Source organism: Rhineura floridana, chromosome 6 (genome assembly GCF_030035675.1).
Source record: "Rhineura floridana isolate rRhiFlo1 chromosome 6, rRhiFlo1.hap2, whole genome shotgun sequence".
NCBI lineage: Eukaryota > Metazoa > Chordata > Lepidosauria > Squamata > Rhineuridae > Rhineura > Rhineura floridana.
In genome coordinates this window covers 7,470,383-7,491,713 of record NC_084485.1, presented here as the reverse complement: position 1 = coordinate 7,491,713, position 21,331 = coordinate 7,470,383, and the positions used below count along the sequence as shown (strand labels likewise).

At 41.7% G+C, this 21,331-nt stretch overlaps 2 protein-coding genes across 2 annotated transcripts; one reads left to right on the top strand and one right to left on the bottom strand.

Annotated features, from left to right (window-relative positions):
* Positions 1-215: 215 nt before the first annotated feature.
* LOC133387011 (FAS-associated death domain protein-like) lies at positions 216-7,815 on the bottom strand. The gene is made up of 3 exons (XM_061630898.1): positions 7,690-7,815; positions 7,044-7,352; positions 216-2,787 (listed from the first exon to the last, which is right to left on the bottom strand). Exons 2-3 carry the CDS (start codon positions 7,339-7,341, stop codon positions 2,513-2,515), a joined length of 573 nt encoding a protein of 190 aa, XP_061486882.1. The 5' UTR covers positions 7,342-7,352; positions 7,690-7,815; the 3' UTR covers positions 216-2,512.
* A 5,003-nt stretch (positions 7,816-12,818) lies between these two features.
* LOC133387010 (glycoprotein-N-acetylgalactosamine 3-beta-galactosyltransferase 1-like) lies at positions 12,819-18,735 on the top strand. Its single transcript, XM_061630897.1, has 3 exons — positions 12,819-13,057; positions 14,783-15,450; positions 16,411-18,735. Exons 1-3 carry the CDS (start codon positions 12,835-12,837, stop codon positions 16,633-16,635), a joined length of 1,116 nt encoding a protein of 371 aa, XP_061486881.1. The 5' UTR covers positions 12,819-12,834; the 3' UTR covers positions 16,636-18,735.
* The last annotated feature ends 2,596 nt before the right edge of the window (positions 18,736-21,331 follow it).

Genomic DNA, 21,331 nt, shown 5'->3' with positions numbered 1-21,331 from the left:
CATTTTTGTTCAGTTTACCAAGTAAAGTGTTATTAGGATCTTTTCTCTCTGGACTCTGTTATTTAAGTGACTTTGACAAAAAGCCTTGCCTAAACAAAAAAGATTTTAGCAGGTATCAAAAACAATACATCAAAGGTGCCTGCCTAATATCAGTTGGAAAGAATTCAGTCTTTGTGGGTTCTGAAATGAACTGATCTGATCTGTACCTCCAAAAATAATGGGCCAAATGGAACTTTATTATTCAATGGTTAGACTGTTCTCAAACATGTATGATGAACATTGAAGAACCTAAGAATTTCTTGGCTGGATTCAGGGATGCTTGCTTCATTCAGTTTCTATGAATTCCAAAATGAACTGTCTCCCAATCCACACCTTCAAGACTAGAACATATTTATCCTTATCTGTTGGATGTGCTTTAAGGATTCCTCCATGGAGCAGGGGGTTGAACTCGATGGCCTTATAGGCCCCTTCCAACTATACTATTCTATGTCTATTTTCAGTGGGTCTATTCTGAGCAGGATTAGCATTGAATACCACCCTATATCTGTGGCTGCAAGACGGGCATGGCTGAGAGCAAATCAACATTGGTGGCGAGGCTAGCACATGTGGTCCCCTTTATGTTACTGCATGTGTGGTCCACCCCAAACCCTGAACAGTCCTATTAACTACCTGTTTTTCAATGTATACAGAAACAGCAAGTGTAATATAGTGGAACTCTGTTAATGGAAGCAATCACCCCTACCCACAAAAAATTATAAGGTCACCTGGGTAGCGAAGCTGTGGCAGATGCAACAAATGGCACAGGCAATAAGGGTTTGTGGCACACTGGGACAAGAGCAGGAGATACTATGGCACAGATGTGGAACCTGTGGCCCTCCAGATGTTGTTGGACTACAATTCACATTATCCCTGACAGGCCCAGTGCCAGGTAAGGGCCTGGCCGAGGACCCCTCCTTAGGATGGGAGAGTGGAGCTCCCACTACACGCTAGTATTGGGTTGCAGGACCCGGTGACCTAACGCTGCCATGGATTGCAGGGTGCTTCCAGGCAGCACACACACTACAGGCATCGCAGGCTTAAATAAGCCCTGCAACCCCATCTATTTGGCATGTCAGCATGTCAGTGTGCATGCCTTACACACTGTGCGGGCATGCCTGCCATCACCCAAGAAGGCAGCGTGGGCATCCCTAAGGGGTTGACTTCTTGGATGATGGTAGACATTTGCATCACACAGGGCATACATGCTGACACAGGAAGTAGGTGGGGCAGGCAGGCCTATTTAAGCCCTATGATGCCTGTATCAGGAGGAGGTGTTGGAGAGTATGATGCTGGGGGCCCAGGGCAGGCAGCACCCAATTGGAATTGAAATCCAACATCAGGTAGTTACTACATTGGCTACCCCTGAACTAGGGTAAAGGGATGGGACACTCAGGGGTGGCCTGGTCACTAAAACTGTGGTGAATGCCATGGCATGGGGAAAGAGGTGGAGGGGTAATAAGGTTTGCTAGGGTAATAACCCATAAGCATGGATAATGAAGCAAATGAGTTGGGGAGGGGAAATGGTTGATGGAAAATGGAGTGGCTGGTGGAAAAGGAACCTGGATCATGTGACAGGAAGATAATTGACTGGGCTGTCAGCCCATGCAGTACTTTCTGATTGGTTGCCACCGTATTCTTTTAAGAGTGCCTGTTTGGACTGCTCTCAGCTGTGTCTAGTGAGAGGTCACATCCAGGGTTCAACCTAGCATCTCTTATACAAGAGGCCTAGGTGATCTACATAATATGAGCTCCACAGTATCTTTGTGTCTCACAGGTTGTATGTGGTGGGATAAGGTGATGTCATAGGTGCGTTTTCCTATTGCTGTGCATAGCTTGGCTCCTTACATGCCACACTGATGTGGGAGCGGTGAGGGCAAGCTGCTCCCTGATTGGCAAGAGTTTGTGATATTGCTCTGGAATTCAATTAATAGGCACTAAAAGCTCATCTTCAAAGAAGGTTGCTATAATCATTGAACGGCACATTGGTGGTTCCAGCAACGTCCTTTGAACTTTGACAGGTGTTATCATCTGCCATCACTATGACATCAGGTGACTGATGCACACCTGTTAAAGTTGGCCTTCTGGGAGTGGGAGACGGAGGTTTCACCACCCCTGCTCTGGAGGTTGGGGGAGCAGCTGTGTGTTAGTTGTGTGTTTTGGAGGGCCTGTGCTTTTTCTTCAGCTTTCTGACTACATTATGATAGCATAAGCTGACCCCCAGCTTGCTGGCACTCTCTGATTGCCTCATAAATCAGTCTTCAAGCAAAGCACTGAGCAAGAAGTCACTTAAGCCTTGAATTCCACTGAACTTAAAGAACCAAGCAAGTTTATAAGCAAGTTTAAGTGCAAGTGCAGTTCTTCAAGTTTGTCTGTTGCAGCCAAAGGCACCACATTTCCATGACAGCTAATTTTTTATGCGAATGTTCAATTTAATGTCATAGTAACAATCTGTTTCCACTGATTTTACTGAGTTTCAAATTTCCAGTTGCAAACCTTCTTCAACATAGTCTGCCGCTAGGTTCATATGACAGTCCCTGAGGGCTTTTATTACATCGTCGGCCTTTGCTTCCTTCCCTTTTGATTTCCGCCACTCTAGAAGTGATTGCATCAGTTGTTCATGCAAGTTGCATGGATTGGCAGTTATGATTCTATCTATTTTGGCTTCTGAAATGCCAAGTTTTCGAACCAGCATTCTCCAGTTTTTTCCAACATTTTCACATACAATTTCAAAAGCTCTGTCCAGCTTACCTAAAAAGGAAAGCATAGTTTGTGTCAAATCACTGATTCACGATGAACCATTTAACATTCCTAACGGCATGCTCTAGAGCAGCCTTGCCCAGCCAGTGTGCCTCCAGATGTTGTTGGACCACAACTCCCATCAGCCTCAGCCAGCATTGCCAATGGTCAGGAAAGATGGGAATTGTGGTCCAACAACATCTGGAGGCACACTGGTTGGGAAAAGCTGCTCTAGAAAATGCTCTGATTGATCTCCTGCTCATCCTTCTGCAGGACACTTGGGATGACAGTGCAACACTTGCTCAGAGATGGAACAAGACTCCAGTCTGTGTGCTGTTCTCAATATCTGCCACTATACAAACCCCTTCTTGGTGGGTAGATTTCTGGGTATCCACAAACACAGTCAGAAGTTAACCAACCAACCTAGGATTGTCAGGCCACGCTATTTGGCTTGTGAGGCCATTTTGGTTAAGACACATCCACATGCCCTACACCCGACACCACATATATGACGTCAGCTGTGGCCTGGTTCAGATGAAATGGGATTTGCAGGCACTGTCCAGTAACTGATCAGCAGCACCTGCAAAGCCCTGTGCAAAGGGTTTCCCAATACCTGACCATCAGCTGATATCAGCACTTTATGGGCTGTGTCTTAGCCCACACACTTTGATTTCAAACCAGGGGTGTGGATGTCACCTGACGTCATTGTATTATTAGGTGATTGGTCAACCCCTGCCTTGCCCACCTGCCCAATTTGGCTCATGGGGGAAATAACCATCTGGCCCACTGTCCAGATTAAAGAAGCTCAGGACTGGCCATAGTTTCTAACTGCCTTCTGACATATGGGCACATAGTAAGTTTCTGTTTTTATTCCTGTATCAAGTTGCCGCCTTCTTCCTGGCAGGATTCTGATTACCACAGAAATTCAAATTTTTTTTTATGCAGATGACAATAGTTGTTCAGGTGTTCATCTGCACCCACAAGGGCTTAAGGCAGGGAAGGGGCAGAGATGCATGTTCCCAATGTCCCCTTATGTGTAGGTTCCTCTCCAGACTTTCAAGTGTTCAGTGTGAAGAACTGAAGAGGGATTTGAATGTGTTTAGTTGGACAAACTTGGAAGCCTCCGTGTGAGAAGGCCTGCATATCAAGGTTCTTAGTCGTTGGGAAGTTTCTATGTATATTCAGCCAAATGTATGTAGAAGCCCCCTTAAGACCTTCACGCTGAATGTGGACCCATGCACAGAAGAACATTGGAGGGTGGGCTTGCATGCGCACCTCCTCCTCACTCTAAGCCAGCCTTTGCCAATCTACTGTCTCCAGATGTTTTGGACTACAACTCCTGTCGGCCCCAGTTAGAACAGCCATACTGGCTCAGGCTGATGGGAGTTGTAGTCTAAGATTTCTGACAGACACCAGGTTGGCAAAGACCAATCTAAGCCCTTGTGTGTGCAGGCAAACAGTTGAACAAGGTTACTGTGATAAACTCTCTTGTTATTTCTGACTGTCATGATGTTGTTAAATATTGTCTTCTCCCTTATATACCCACTGCCCTCTGCAGGTAAGGGCCTCCTGAAAATACCATCTTATCCAGAGATCCATTCCACACAACATAAGAAGAGGTCCTTTAGTGTAGTGGTACCTATCTTTTGGAATCCCCCCCAAAAAATATTAGACAGGCACCAGCTCTGTTATCTTTTCAACATCTACTGAAGACCTTCCTCTTTCAACAAGCCTTTTAAGTAGAGACCTTATCCCAGTCTGTGTTGGATTTGCTTTTTAAGATGTTTTTAATATGTTTTGTTTTAATCAGTTTTTAAAGATATTTTGCTTTTATGTGTTTTAAAGTCTTTTGTTTTTAAGATGGTTTAGAGTGCTTTTAGTGTTTTTGTTTGCCGCCCTGGGCTCCTTCTGGGAAGAAAGGTGGGATACACATTTAATAAATAAAATAAAATAAAGACAGAAAAGATGCCTATAAGGGCTGCCAACTTTTTTTATCAGCCATTGCTTTAATAGCAACTTAATAAAGATGAAGCTAAATAATAATAATAATAATAATAATAATAATAATAATAATAATAATGTTATCTGCCTTTCACCCAGAATGTGGGTCCCAAGATGGATTACACAGATTTGAAAATACACAGCATACATAAAACAATACAGAAATTAAAAAATACAAAACCATACATAAACAAATCTATAAAATCCTTAAAAACATCATGAGAATGGCATAAAGTGTAGAAATTTAACCAAATGTTTTCATAAAAAGTTGGGTCTTCAGAAGCCATCTAAAAACAGGAAGAAGGGGAGCTGATCTTATTTCACAAGGGAGGGCATTCCATAGTCTAGGGGCCACAACAGAGAAGGCTCTGTTGTGAGTATTCATCAATTGGGCTTCAGATATAGTAGGCACTCACAACAGGCCCTCTCCCCTGGCTCTCATGCGATGGGCATGATTAATGAGGGGAAGGTATGCAGACAGATACTTAGGGCTTTAAAGGTTAAAATCAGCACCTTGAATTGGACTTGGAAGCAAACTGGGAGCCAGTGTATCTCTTTTGGCACAGATGTAATGTGCTCAAAGTGGCTCATTCTAGTTAACATTCCAACATCCGCATTTTGAACCAGCTGAAGCTTCTGAGTAGTCTTCAAAGGCAACCCCACGTAGAGCACATTAAAGTAATCCAAATGTGAGATGACTAGGACATGGGTGAGGATGGTCAGATCTGACCGTCCAAGAGAGGACCACAGCTGGTGCAATAGCTGAAGCTGAGCGAAAGCCCCCCTGGCCACCACCACTACCTGACCTTCTAGTAGCAAGGCCGGATCCAGAAGGACTCCCAGACTGCAGATCTGCTCCTTCATGGGGAGTGCAACCCCATCCAGAGTGGGCCAACAACCCCAATCCCTGTTAGCATGTTTGCTCACCAATAACACCTCTGCTTTGTCCAGATTTAATTTTTGCTTGTTCACCCACATCCAGCCTATTACAGCCTCGAGCCCCCAATCCAGCCACCTGCACTGCACCTTTGGGATCTGATGTGCTAGCATACTGGTTGGTGGCAGCCCAAGCCCACATCCTTGGATGACCACTCCCAACAGTTTCACATAGATGTTAAATAGCATGGGGGACCAAACGGAGCCTTACGGAACTCCAAAGACCGAACAGTCATACAGTCCCCAGCACCACCTTCTGGACACGACCCTTGAGGTAGGACCAGAACCAGTCAAAGACAGTTCCTCCCAACTCCAATCCTCTAAAGAAGAATCAGGCCAGCTCTCCGATGCAGGAGAGTGAACTGAAGCTTCAGGCTGCACTACGAGGTAGAGATAAATGAAGGCAAGAACTGGGTGTCTGAATAGGCCAGCAAACTGTTGGTTCTAATATGGATGAGTGGATGGACTCTGCTTCAGTCAGCAGAACACCTTGGACTAGTACTGGGCAGCCTGCAGAGGCCAGTTCCAGTAAAGTCCTGCATTTATGTATTTAGGCTACAATCCTATGCACACTTTCCTTGAATCAAGATCCACTGAATATAGCCTTGCTTTTGAGTAAACATACATAGGGTTAGAGGATCTTACGAGTAGGTTGAATGCTACCCTCTCCCTCCAAATTGCCAATAATTACACTGATTTTTATATAAAAGTAATGGGTTGGATCCAGCAAAGCATGACTAGAGCTATGTTGATGAAATGGAACTTGTGCAAGTTTCTCTTCCCCACTTGCAGTCCTCTCTGGCACCCAACAATCTGCTCTTGAGGGTCACAGTAGCCTCTGAAATAGCAGGGTATGAGTCATTAAGGCTTGGGAATCTGCAGGATTCAGGGCACACCTTGCATGAATGGAAGCACCTTTCCACTTGAGCAAGGCGCCTCTGGATCCAATTCAATTATTATTGTATAAAACACTCCTGCATAGTAGTGAAAAATGTTGTGGTGTCCTGGATAGCATGGATCAAGATATTATTTTGCCACTCAGAAACGACAACAACAAAGACCTGTGGCATTTTAAAGTCTAGTGGATTTACTATGCATCTTTACAAGGAAGCAAGCCACACTAAGTTGTGGGACATACTATCAAGTAGTCACCGCAGGATTGCAGCCTTATTATAGCATTGGACTAGGACACGGGTTCAAATTCCCACTCCGCCTTGAAGCTCATTGGGTGTCCTTGAGTCTTCCCTACCTCACTGGGTTGTTAGGAGGATAAAATGGGGAGCGGGAGAACCGTGCACACCATGATTAAAAACAAAAATGTATCCACCTACGTTTTTCTTGACTATCCAGCTGATTATCCCGATCACCACTTGCACCTTCCTCAAACCGGCCGACCAAAGTTAGTAGATCTTCTCTTTTCAGGCTTTTGAGCATGTACTTTAAGAATTCTACTTTGTTCTGTGTAATTATTTCCTGTTCCAGGAGAATGCCGAAGAGCTCATTGCCGCTTTTCACAGCCTGGAGCTTTCTTTTACCAATGTGATCCCGGCAAAGAAATTTGACATTGGAAAGCTCCTCTGGAGAAATGCTCCTCGAAATGGAATTCAGCAGATCCAAAAACGGATCCATTACTGGGATATCTAGAAAGAGCCCAGAGGAAGGGTTAGCATGTCAGTCAGCACGCAGGAAATGCCTTCCTTTTTTTAATGCGGCTTTAATGCAAATTCATAACAAGCACCAACAAACTTTTAGCAAAGAGGTATGTGAAGTCCAGCACGATCATCTCCTGGTAGAAAATAACACTTTTAACAGCGACTTTCTCTTTCACTACCGACCCGGGCCATAGTCAAGGCTAACAAGTTTCTTTATTTTCTAAACTTTTTTTCAAACAAACGCCAAGAAACTTTCTGCGCGGCGCTGAAATCTCGTTAGAAATTTGAAGAAAGAAAAACTGAGTTTTTACAAAACGTTACTTACTTCCTGGCTTAAACTTTGCTGTGGAAGGAGGCCTTAATACGATCAGCAGGGAGGTCCCTTTGCTTGGGGACTCGTTTGAAAAGCCTCTCTCCGGAAATCAGATCCCGGGAGAGAATTGCAGAGCGCTCCGTTGACACCAGGTGGCAGAATTTGCACAACATTTTACAGCAAACGATCAGAGTAGCCAGACACAGAGTGGGGGGCCTTTTGCATCATGCTGTAACACAACTATTATAAACCCGCTCCAAACCATATCAACGATTAAAAGCAGAAAGAACATAAATGTGTGACTTTTCTAGTTCAACATTTCATTAAAAGTATGAATATGTTATACAAAACGCATTTAAAAATTATTTAAAAACATTGCACTTTTGAATTTACACTCTTGACTGCTCTGGAAAAGCACAAGGAAAATGATGAAAATAAATACAGGAGATCATCCATAGATCCTAACCGATTGGGCGTGATCCAGTCAAAGTTAAGCACTGTTAAGTCCCAATGATTTCTAGCGGAGAGATTTACAGGACAATACCTGTGTGTGTGTGTGTGCATGTGTGTGCGCATGCAGGTGTGCATTCGTGCGCACACATGCATGCTTTGAGGGGAAGGGGCCATGGCTCAGTGGCAGGCCCTAGGGCCAATCCCTGATGTCCCCAGATGCAATTGGCAATGTCCCCATTCTTCAATCCTGAAGGGTTACTGCCAGTCAGTACAGACAGTACTGACCTAGACAGACCAATAGTCTGACTCAGTATAAGGCAGTATGACTCCGAATAGCCGTTGCTGGGGAGAGTGCTATTGCACTCAGGTTTTGCTCTTGGGCTTCCCATAGGCAGAAAGTGGAGTCCCCCAAGGATCAGTATTGGAACGTTTGCTTTGTAGCTTGTTCCTAAATGAGCCAGAGTTAGGTGTGAGCGGTGAGGTAGCCATGTTTGCTGATGACGTTGAATTGTTCAGGGTTGCTGAAACACAGAGGGATTGCAAAGAGCTCCGAAAGGACCTCTCCAAACTGGGTGAATGGGCAGTAAAATGGCAAATGCAGTTCAATGTGAACAAGTGTACAGTTATGCATGTTGGAGCAAAACATCTTAATTTCACATATAAGCTCATGGGATCGGAACTGGTGGTGACTGACCAGGAATGAGACCTTGGGTCATAGTGGATAGCTCCATGAAGATGTTGACCCAGGGTGCAGCAACTGTGAAAAGGCAGATTACATGCTAGGGATTGCTAGGAATGGTACTGAAAATAAAATTGCTGATATCATAATGCCGTTATATAAATCTGTGTTGCAGTCACATTTGGAATACTGTGTACAGGTCTGGTTGCCTCAGCTAAAAATGAGTGTTTTTCCCAGGCTATGGTCTGAAGGCACATAAGGCCAGCTCCCTGCTGAAGCTAAGCAGCGTCAGGTCTGGTCAGTGCCTTGATGGGTGACCACCTGGGAACCATATATAAGCTGCCTTGGGTTTCTATCATGAAAAGAAAGGTGGGATATAAATGTAATAAATAAATAAATAAACATTTTATAGAGCTGGAAAGGTTCAGAAAAGGACAACCAAAATGATCAAGGGGATGGAGTGAGTGCCCTATGAGGAAACATTTACAGTATTGGGGGCTTTGTAGTTTAGAGGGAAGATGAATCAGAGGTGACATGATAGACACGTATAAAATTATGCATGGCATGAAGCAAGTGGACAGAGAAAAGCTTTTCTCTCTCATAACACTAGAACTTACGGATATCCAATGAAGCTGAATGTTGGAAGATTCAGGACAGACAAAACAAAATACTTCTTCACACAGTGCATAGTTAAACTATGGAATTCACTCCCACAAGAGGCAGTGATGGCCATCAACTTGAATGGCTTAAGATGGGGTTAGACAAATTCACAGAGGTAAATGTTATGTTCTACCTCCACTGTTGGAGGCAGTGTGCCTCTGAATATCAGTTGCTGGGAATCACAAGTGGGGAGTGTGCTCTTGCACTCAGGTCCTGCTTGCTGGCTTCCCATGGACATCTGCTTGGCTACTGTGAGAACATGATGCTGGACTAGATGGACCATTGGCCTGAGCCAGCAGGCTCTTCTTATGTTCTCATGAACAACAACATTAAATTAATGGATCATAATGGGAGTTGGAGTCTGACAACATCTGGAGGACTACTACAGGTTCCCCATCCCTAGCCTAAGGTAACTATGATACTGAGGGTGGGAAGGTGGTTTGTGCCCATTGGGCGGTGAAAAGGTCTGAGCAACGGGCATATAGCTTTATTTGAGCCTTCTGAATCTTGGCCCTCGAAATCTCCTGATCCTGACATCTTGGTGGCTGAGTTCTCACAGTGGCTGGGAGCTCCGAACCATTATGAGATCTGCTCTGCTATGCTTCTCAACATCAGGAAAGCCTCCCCAATCCTATAGAGCCTGGATGCCTTCACAGAAGGTCTGCGGCCAGTGCTTTCTCCTTCAGCTGCTGCCTGCAACCCTTCCACTCGTGCAGGCTTTTGCCACAGACTGAAGGGCTGTTTGCATCATGCTGTAATGCAAGCACTTTCCCTGCTTCTCAGTGCTGAGAGGACAGATGAATAACTTTCCCAACTGGAGCTTTCCTCCCCCCATCACTGCACCACCTGCTATTGGAAGGGGTCAGCTTCAACCATGCTATGTGGAGCTACAGCTGAATGAAACCACTCAGACTTAGGCTGTGAGCACACTAGTCACCTACAGCAAAGTGTGTCCATTGGCCACACCTGGAGGGGGAACAGGTTGATCTGCCAATCAGTTATGAAATCTGTATGAAGCTGAAAACACTCAAGCTGATCCCACCAAGTTTTACAGTAAAAAGGGATGGGGTTTGACTAGCATTGTGTGCCACCATTTTCAGAAAAGAGAGTTGGAGATGCAGTGGAACCATCAGAACAGTAAGTGGTGTCTCTGATGTTAGTGGAGCAATAAACCTGAAAGACTGTCGTACCCCTTATATATCAAGTCAGTCACTGTGGTCTGCAAATGAGGGCCTCTTGCAGATGCCACCTAATCAGGAAGTTTGTTCCACACAACATAGGAAGCGGACCTTTAGCGTAGTGGCACCGACCCTTTGGAATTCCCTCCCCTTAAATATTAGACAGGCACCATCTCTGTTATCTTTTGGGCGCCTACTGAAGAGCTTCCTCTTTCAACAAGCCTTTTAAGCAGAGACCTTATCCCAGTCTGCATCTGTGCTGGAATTGCTTTTTAAGATGTTTTAAATGCTGTTTTTTAGATGTTTTTAAAGATGTTTTGTTGTGATATGTTTTTAAAGATGTTTTGTTGTGATATGTTTTTAAAGATGTTTTGTTTTAATATATTTTAAAGTCTGTTTTTAAGATGCATTTGAGTGTTTTAGTGTTTTTGTTTGCCACCCTGGGCTTATTCTGGGAGGAAAGGCAGGATATAAATTTAATAAATCATCATCATCACCACCAATCCACTCCGGGCAGTGAATCCGTTCCTTTGACAGCTCCTTGAAAGTTCAGACTAAAACCTGGAACAGATTGGCTGCCCATATCAGAACCACAGCCTCCACTGTTAAAACCAGAGCGGGATCCTCTTTCATAAGAAAAGAAAGGATTCTTCCTCCTTATTGAGCATTCATCCTGATTTGCTTGCAAAAAAAGCTTCTGCAGAGATTAGACACTGTCTGGTCTTTATGGAGTATTCATCCTGATTTTCTTGTGGGGTGGTGCAAAGGCATCCTGTTGTTCATCCCACACTTTTCAGTGCTTTTCAGTGTAACTTTTGTAACCTCAAAAAAGCTAGTGGTTTGTTTGTTTTTCAAAAAAGAAAGTAGATTTGTTGCACTTCAATCCACTTGAATTGTACAAATCACAGGAGCAGACTGTGGTACAGATCATGAATTGGTAATATTGAAAATCAGAGTAAAGCTAAAGAAGAACAACAAAGCAATCATAATGCCAAAATACAATTAAAATAACATCCCAGAAGAATACAAAGATCAAATAAGGAACAGATTTGAGGCTTTAAACTATTTGTAGCTGATAATAAGCTAGTTGAAATAGCTGAAATCTAAAACAAGATCAGCACAGCACATGTCTTGTTTCTGTTATTTGGCTGATTGCAGGTGTTGCCACCATTCACCATATGCTCAGAGGCATGTGTTACCAAATTCTTCCAAGCTACACAGGAAGTGGATTGGACTGTGAATTTTTTTTAAAAAATTTTTTAAAGATGTTTTGTTTTAATGTATTTTAAAGTCTGTTTTTATGGTGTTTTAAAGTGTTTTTAGTGCTTTTGTTTGCCACCCTGGGCTCCTCCTGGGAGGAAGGACGGGATATAAATCAAATAAATAAATAAATAAAACCTAAATTGTGTTTGCATTTTGACCAGTTTGTAGGGCAGTACAATATCTCAGAGAGGAGTTCAGGTCTCCTGCTCCCCTGGTACATTCACTATAGCTACCCAATTTCCCTGCTTTTTAAAGTTCGACAGAAATATCTGTGGGCTATAGGTACGTTCTTAAACCCCAAGGGTTTTTTTGCCTATTAGTGGATTTCAGTTGTGGTCAATATTAAATGCTGTTGCTGTGGCATAGAATAAAAATATGGTACATTTGTTTCCATTAAGAAATGTTCCACATTTAACTCTGAATATAATCTTGAATGTGAGTGCCTTGTTCCTCCAGTATGCAGACTTTGAATGTGTGCTGTTTTAGAGAAAGTAAGGCACAAAATAATCTTTGCTGTGCAAGTTATGACTAATATTATTTGTCATTCTTCAAATTTCTTGGATGCCTTTTATTAAACATTTCCTTTTTTAATATGACAACACTTCCCCAGTTTCAAGGCAAATTTACCGATTGATTTTTTAAAAATATGAAACCATGTCATTATCTTTACAGGTGTCTTCATGAAATGGTCAAGATTTATATTTTGTCTTTTTTTAAAAAAACATTGGTTCAAAACATGGTAATATAACCTTCACTATGGGGCATCTTCACAATGAAGTATCATAAAAAAGTATGGAAAAGCATGAAAAAACTAGTATTTTGATATGGTCATTTGGTGTCTTTCTGCATTTTTCATTTGTATTCTCAAGCATAACATAATTAATACTTTTTTCTGTTTCTCTCACCAGAGGAACTCTTTAGGAAATGGCCTCTTCTAAATCCTTATTGAATTTTCTGACCTTTACTTTTGGATCAGCAATTGGATTTTTCTTGTGTTACCTGCTGTTTAGTGTAGTATTGGAAGAACAAGTTAAAGTTGAGCCTCATATCCTTTACAACGATCCTCATGGCCATCACTCAGATGATGATGAAAGGAATCAGCTAAAAGGGCAAATGAATTTTAATGCCGATGCTGGGCAACATAAAGGTATATTTATGCAGCCGTATGGAGCAGCATATTGTTTTTTTTTATATCATAATCTTATCCCATCATAATCTTGTAGTCCCCTGCTAATATGTACAGTACTCAAATTCCATATTATAAATGTTCTAAATATTTTTCATTTATCTGCCCAGGATGTGGCATTACATTTTCCACTAAATTAGTTTGTAACATTAAAATGTTTTGAATTATGCACAGTTGAGTTTGGGACACAGTTTGCCTTGACGTTTGAGGAGCCAGCAACGTATTATCACTGTCTTACTGCACAATCCTATACATATCTACTCTAAAATGTGTCATACTGAGTTAAATGAAGTTTACTGTCATGGGAGCGAATATATGATTGCAGCATTAATTGTGTTTTAGTTTTTAAAGCTGAAAACATGTTGCTGGTTACTCTTGCCCCTAAAAATGTAGTGCTGATGTCTAGAAATCTGCTAACTTCACCTCCCCAACTCTGGCAGTCAAATCGTATAATGGCATCTGGGAACTTGAAATACTTTTCTAATCCTGTTTAAATTGGATGGAGAATAAAAATGTGGAGACTATATCATATAATTTAGCATTTAAAAGAAAAATGGGACGTTACTGGATGTCAGGGCTGTTTAACTTTAAATGAGGTAATGTTCATTTCCATGTAGGCAATGGTGGTTCAACTCATATAGCATATATTTACAAATCTTTATTCAGTTAGCCTTAGCTCAGTTAATGCTTACAGAATTCCACTTCTCCTTCAGTATACAAAATTTGTAAAAACTTATACCATAAAGACTATTAATCAGCTGTCCCATCACTGTGCCTACCAGAGCTGTGGCAAAACAGTTTAAAAAAAAACACTGGAAAAAGCTGGTCTTGATCATAATGATAATGTGAACAGTGAAACCAGTCTTGTGGATGGTGGTGTGAATCCTGTCCTGGACAAGATTGTCCTTTCTTGAATAACCAGTAGCAGAGCCTAGGGAAGCTCTTCAGTTGGTCATTATCTGGACAGGTACACATGGTGGCACTGGTCATGAGTGCTTTCATTCAGCCTATCTAGAGATGCCATACTTGACCTCAGTTACCATACACTTGTGTCTGCCAAACTGTAATGTGCTTGACAAAGGGTTTTGTTTGAAGATGGTTCAGAAACTTCAGCTGGTGCAAAATGTGGCTGCCCAGTTGCTTGCAGGGACAGAAAGTCTGAACATGCAACACCAATTTTGTGCCAACTGCTTTGGTTGCCAGTGTTTCTGGGTTCAGTTCAAAGTGCTGGTGTTAACCTGGCTTCAAACTGTTTAGTGCTTTCAAGGACTTACCTAAAGGACTGCCTCCATCTGGATAATTCTGTCTGTATGTTAAGACTTGTTTCAAAGACCCTGCTGGTGTGCCCTTCAGTAACACTGGTTATCTTGGAAAGCACAAGAGATAGTGCCCCCACCACACTAGATCACCATTCCATGTGCCCTATGCCTTGGCTGCTTCAGTTAAGGCATTAAGTGAGCCTTTAAGATCTTTCTCTTCACAACTGCCTTTAACTAAGGCTGTGAATTACTTAATCAGACTAGCTTTCTTTAGAAGTATACGCTTTTCTGATGTGCCAGTGTAACTATTGTATCTATAATTTCGTTCAATGAACAATGTTTTGTGAGGTGTGGCGCTAAAAAGCAGCATATAAATACTCTGAAGTATGACGGCATTTTGCAATTTCATTTCCCCCCTCTCTTTCAGATGAAAATAAAAATATTGCTGAAGAACTGTACCAGAAGGTAAGGATACTTTGTTGGGTGATGACTGGACCTCAAAATCTGGAAACAAAGGCCAAACATGTCAAAGCTACTTGGGCTCAGCATTGCAACAGAATACTGTTTATGAGCTCTGAGGAAGATAAAGACTTCCCAACAGTGGGGTTGGAAACCAAAGAAGGCAGGGATCCGTTGTACTGGAAAACCATTAAAGCTTTTCAGTATGTACATGATCACTATCTTGATGAAGCAGACTGGTTCATGAAGGCAGATGATGACACATACGTTGCACTGGACAACTTGAGATGGCTTCTTTCAAAATACAGCCCTGAACAACCAATTTATTTTGGAAGAAAGTTTAAGCCTTTTGTAAAACAGGGCTACATGAGTGGAGGTGCCGGCTATGTGCTCAGCAGAGCAGCTCTGAAGAGATTTGTGGATGCTTTTAAAAACAACAAATGTACTCATAGCTCTTCCATTGAAGACTTGGCATTAGGCAAATGCATGGAGAGTATTAATGTAGAAGCTGGAGATTCCAGGGATCCAACTGGCAAGGAGACTTTCCATCCATTTGTGCCAGAACATCACTTAGTGAAAGGATACCTACCTAGAACTTTTTGGTACTGGAATTATAACTATTATCCTCCTGTAGAGGTAAGATTTTTGCAAAGATTGGAATATTGTAATTAATCTAATGGCCAGTTTAGACCATGACAAGAACATAACCTCTTAACTTAGTCTATAAAGTAGGGCCCCACTCATATGGCAGGTTAGGTTCCAGACCCCCACCGAAAAGCGAAAACCGCCAAAAAGCAGATCAGCTGTAGCACGGGGGTCTGGAACCTAACCCGCTCATCGCGCCAGAGGAGGAAAAGATCAGCTGTACAGCTGATCTTCCCCTCCTCCGGCGCCATCAGCTCGAGCGTGGGAGTCTGATAGTGCCAGAAGAGGAAAAGCGTGCTACAGCTGATTTTCCCCTCCTCCGGCGAGATCAGCTGGAGCACGGGGGCCACTGGCACCATGTTAGTGAATCGCCAAAAAGCGGGGCACCGAAAAGCAGTGCCCTACTGTAAATGTTTGCTGCTATATACTGTCAGGACATTGGTCCATTCTACTGAGAACTATATTTTGATTGTCAGCTGCTCTCCAAGATATTAAGCAAAGGAGAACCCAAGCCTTTCTACACACAAAAACATGTTTTATTCCACAGGTTTTATGGTCCTTCTCTGGTTCTATTGTCATGTAACATTGGGGGAAGAAATTGAAATTGTCTTTTTCTTATGTCCCAAATGGGAATTCTCCTGTACTGTGTTACTCTTGTGACCAATTCTGAAACAAACTGTCTTTCTAAAGAAAACACATTTCTCCTGTGTGCTAACAAAGTTTAGCATCCTCAGTGCTATCAAGATGATTAAGGCTGTAATCCAGTAATATCTACTCAGAAGTAAAGGTTCAGTGGGACTTACTCGCAAGTAACTGTGTACTGGTTTGCAGCCTAAGTAGATGCCCCTTAAGTTCATACTAACTATTTAAACTATTTAACTATTTAAATAGATTTAAAACATTTATTTCTTTATTTTGCCTGTTCATCATGCTTTTCCTTTTTTGTGGTAGGGTCCTGGCTGCTGCTCTGACCTGGCAGTCTCTTTTCACTATGTTGATGCCACCACTATGTATCAGTTGGAATATTTAATTTATCATCTGAGTCCTTATGGTTACCAATTCAGATACAATCCTGATTCTCCTAAGGATCAAGAAAAGAAAAACTTAAGTGATGCAGCAACGGGTGATGTGAAATCAAAAGGTGAAGTGGACAAGCCTCTGAAAGCCTCTAAATAAAATGTTTGGTAGTGCACTGAAGACTCCTTATGGAATGCTGAACTAATACATTTAGCTTACAATGGCTAGATGGATTTGCTAAATAATTATAAAGTGTTCCTTCAAGTGGCCATAGCCAGCAGGTGCTTCTTTAATCATGCTGGAAGCAAGAACATTTCACGTGCCATGGAACTGCAAAGCCAAGTTCATAAAGCTTAGTAGTAAGCAATCAAATCTCCTTACTTTTGATTCAATAATGTATGGACACAAACTTTATATTGAAATAAATATCTGTTGTCCAGATTCACCCATGATATGCAGTATTTTAGCTGTTTTTATCAAACAATGCTTTGTGTTAATTCTTTGATACCTTCAATTAGTTACATCAGATACTGATGGGTTCTTTGCTAACGAGATTCAAGTGTGAAGTATTTAATCAAAATCCTGACAGTCAACAGTCAAGAAATATGCCAAAGTTCAACATTTCGTTCTAATATTGAAATGTTGGTGAATATGTTTGTTTTTAGTTTCATATATTGCAGGGCTGAGTTGTGTTTGAGCTGTGGCTGAAGGTTAGGTGGAAACTTGGATGAACATCTTGAGCTCATTATCAGAATAAGCACAGTTTCGCTAGGTGAACTAATTAAATATATCCAAATATATTTATTATGCTTCATCTGGAAAGTTGATTACTATGAGAATTACTGTGCTTCTACTAGAGGAAGTAGTAAACTGTGCATAGCCCCATGTTAATCCTGGTTTAATGTTGACTCCCTTTTTAAAAAAAAAAAAAGTTTTTTCTTTGTTTATAGAACTGGACTTACATCATAATAGGTACAGTTTAAATTAAAATGCGAGATCATGTTGCATGTCGAGAATTTTGAGTGTTTCTTAGTTTCCATTTAGGATTAGATGGCTGTCATTATTTAGTTCAGCTTTAACAGTGTTCTTATGTCTTGTAGCATCCTTTTGGTTAGTTTAAAACATGATTTCCCTGTGTATCTCATATTATCTTGCTGTTGTGTTAGGTCATCTTTAAATGGAGATCTCTAGCAACACAAGAAGGAGCTGTGTACTTGTGCTATTAATTATAGTGCAATTTTCTTGTAGCCATTATGCTCTCACACTCGACATACAATGTACTGAATGCGCCTATTTATTTTTTCTTGTTGCAATATTAAGACACAGTAGCTCTGCTAAAGTGATCGAGTAAGGCTTGCTTTTTATCTGCCTTGAATTCATCATATTGATGATAAAGTTATTATTACTTGATGGTGTTTGCTAGTTAGAAATCTTTGCCAAGTATTGAAAACTCATTATTGTTTGCTTTTTCAGTGAATTGGGGCACTGGAGCATTACCACTGTCCTACGAAATTGTTTGTTTAGTTAGTTAGTTAGTTAGTTAGTAAATTTATATACCGCCCGACTAGCATAGTTCTCTGGGCGGTGAACAACAAATTAATACAAAATACAATAAAATCCAATAAAACGAACCACAAAGTACAGAGAATGGGAGATCTAAAAACAATTACAATACAATTTAAAACAGAATTAAGTTAGATTAAAAGCCCTGGAAAAGAGGAAGGTTTTAACCTGGCGCCGAAAAGACAGCAGCATCGGCGCCAGGCGTACCTCATCGGGGAGACTGTTCCACAGTTCAGGGGCCACCACCGAAAAGGCCCTAGTTCTTGTAACCACCCTCCGAGCCTCCCTGTGGGATGGAGCTCGGAGGAGGGCCTTCGATGAAGAGCGCAGTGTACGGGCAGGTTCATATTGGGAGAGGCGTTCCAACAGGTATTGTGGTCCCGCGCCGTATAAGGCTTTATAGGTCAAAACCAGCACTTTGAATTTAGCCCGGAAGCAAATTGGAAGCCAGTGCAAGCGGGCCAGAACAGGTGTTATGTGTTTACTTCAAGGTTTGCATATGCACTTCTGCCTCTCTCTGCTGTTTAGACAGGACAATATTGTTCTGTTCCCAATGTTGCTCTTAATCAATGTTCAGTACAATATTAACATTTCTTCATAGCTAAGTAACCTTTATGTCACATGAATATAACATACCAGATGTTTTCTTATTTATGCTATAAATCTCGCTTGTAGAGGAGTTCTGAAAACTGGAATTAAAAGCATGGTGAAAATCTTTTGCTTCAGACATGTTATTTCTCTGTTAAATCAGTTATGAGGGAAAAGTGCAAAAATAATAGACATGCCACATTCTCAGAACAGCTCTGGTGACAGATGCATTGCTGAGACAAATATTGAGCTGTTGCTCATTAGTACAGTAATTTTAGGCTTATATGACATTTAACAGTCTCTGGCTTGTATATGCTGGTCTCTTCTTTTGCTCATTCTGGCTTTAGTGCTTTCATCTGTTTTACCTGCCTCAAAGTATTTCCCCCCCAAGCATTTAGTGTAAATTGTCAGTGCTGTAGTAAATTATGTAGCTAATCTGGGGTGAGGGAGTGAACTATTCTAAAGTATTTTACCTTAAAGTGTCAGAATGACTGTTAATTATTAGTTCTGTCTAAGCATGAGTTCAGGTAGTTGAGTGGCTATCAGTATGGAAGCAAAATGGCACCACCCATAGATAAAATCTGATTTCTCCCTATTTGTGGGACTCCTTAGGTATGCAGCAGTATACAAGTTTAGAAGTTAAATAAAAAGAACAATTTCATCAGTTGCAAGTGTGTGGAACGTTGATGTCAGCTGAGTGAAGAGAAAAGAAACTAGAGGGATATATGCCATAAAGTGTTAAAAAAAACAAAAAAAAACACCCCTCTGCTCTCTGCACTATACAGTGATATTTCAGGAGGAAAGGAACAACTATGCCTCTCTTCTTGTTCTTCAGATCCCACTATATATGTGTGCATTGTGGTTCAGAACTGGTATCTCCCAATCCTGAGCCTTCTAGGACTATAGTAATCTGCCTTACATCAGGTCAGATTATTTATCTATGTAGTCCTGTATAGTCAGGCTCGCAGCAATTCTCCAGGATCTCATGCAGAGGTCTTTTGCATCACTTGCTACCTAATTCTTTTAGCACAGAAGTGGAAGGGTTTGGAGGAAGAATACCCCCCTCCATGAGATCTGAAAAATAGTACAGGATTCCTGTTCCAAACTAGTTGGAGCCTTGAACAGGAGCAGCCATTTTTTGTGTGCTGGGAAAATACTGCAACATTGTATGCTTTAAGTTCTTTCAACTGGGGTGTGTTTAACAATCATTTGTATTGACATAACTTGTGATGTTCCAAGGAGACAAGAAGCTCGTTTCTGTGGATCACTAGATCAGTAACTCAGCTGGTCCACTGAATCCAGACTTCCCTAAAGAGTCCTCACAATAACCTGTTGCCATCACCTACTGGGTTGAGCTTGGAAAAGTTACTTTTTTTGAACTACAACTCCCATCAGCCCAATCCAGTGGCCATGCTTGCTGGGGCTGATGGGAGTTGTAGTTCACTATCAAAGCTTGGAAAAGTTACTTTTTTGAACAATAAACGGGTTGTCAGCCCGCACTCCACCCAGCAGGGGTCCCAGACTGAGCTTTCATTTTTTAAAAAAATGTCTCTAGCCCTCTTAGAAAGTTATGAAGCAGAATGTGCAGGTACACTTCTAAGATTTCTGTGAAATCAGCCAGCCTGGCTGCTCCTGCATATCAGTGTTTTTAGCTAATGAGTCAGAGATGTAATTGATAAGTGAGGACCCCAGGGATTCCTATTGCCTGGTTTCCAAAAGAGTGGCTGTTTCCCCCTGCCCTTTAGTGCACGTTTCCTGCTTCTTATTTTCTAGTCATTGGAATCTCCATAGATTCCTTTTCACCTGGCAACCAGGACATATTTTCCTGTGGTGGGTTTGTCTGAGATCAGGTATTGTGCAGTAGTATTTGCAGGAAAAAGATTTCTGTACAACAAATGTGGGTGAAGAATTCCCCCTCCCTCCAAAAAGCAAATGTGAAAACATTACTAAGAGTCTTAGGTATGTCTCCTGCTGTGCTGGAACTAAAATACAGGCACTCATTAAGAATTCATTGTATAGTTAACTTACAGGACAATGGATTACATATTTATTTATTATTTGATTTATATCCCGCCCTTCCTCCCAGCAGGAGCCCAGGGCAGCTCAGAAGTAAATATGTTTGTGTTAAATGGGGCAGCCTAGGATTTGGTTTAGGGTTGGCATTGGGGAAAAACAAGGCTTTCTAACAGCTGTATGACAGGCAGAAATTCAACAGGTCAAACCTTTTCTAGTATGGAAATACAATTATGGGGAAAGCTTCACCATAACTGTACTGTCTTGTGCTATGCCATGCCTCCATGGCAGCCATTTTGTGACTTGTGCTGTCAACACTCTCAAATGGGAAACTTTGCCCACTGATCCAAAAATATTGCCGACCTCTACTCTATAGACTTCATTGTGTATTTCAATGCCAGACCCAAGGGATGAGACTCATTAAACCTAGAATTCACCGAGACCAAAACACCTTCATTAATTTAAACCATTAAAGCGTGTTTGTTTATGGAAACAACACCAAACAAATAGTCATTAATAAAGAATAGCAAATAATTGTTTTTGCTACCTTAACCTGGTATTCCTCTTCCCCCTGCTTAACACCTATCTTAACTTTTTTATCTACACCCTTATTCTCTTTCATCTCATTTTCTCCCTCCTCCATTCTTTCAACCCCTCTAACACTCCCCCTCAACTTGTCATTTTCAAAACC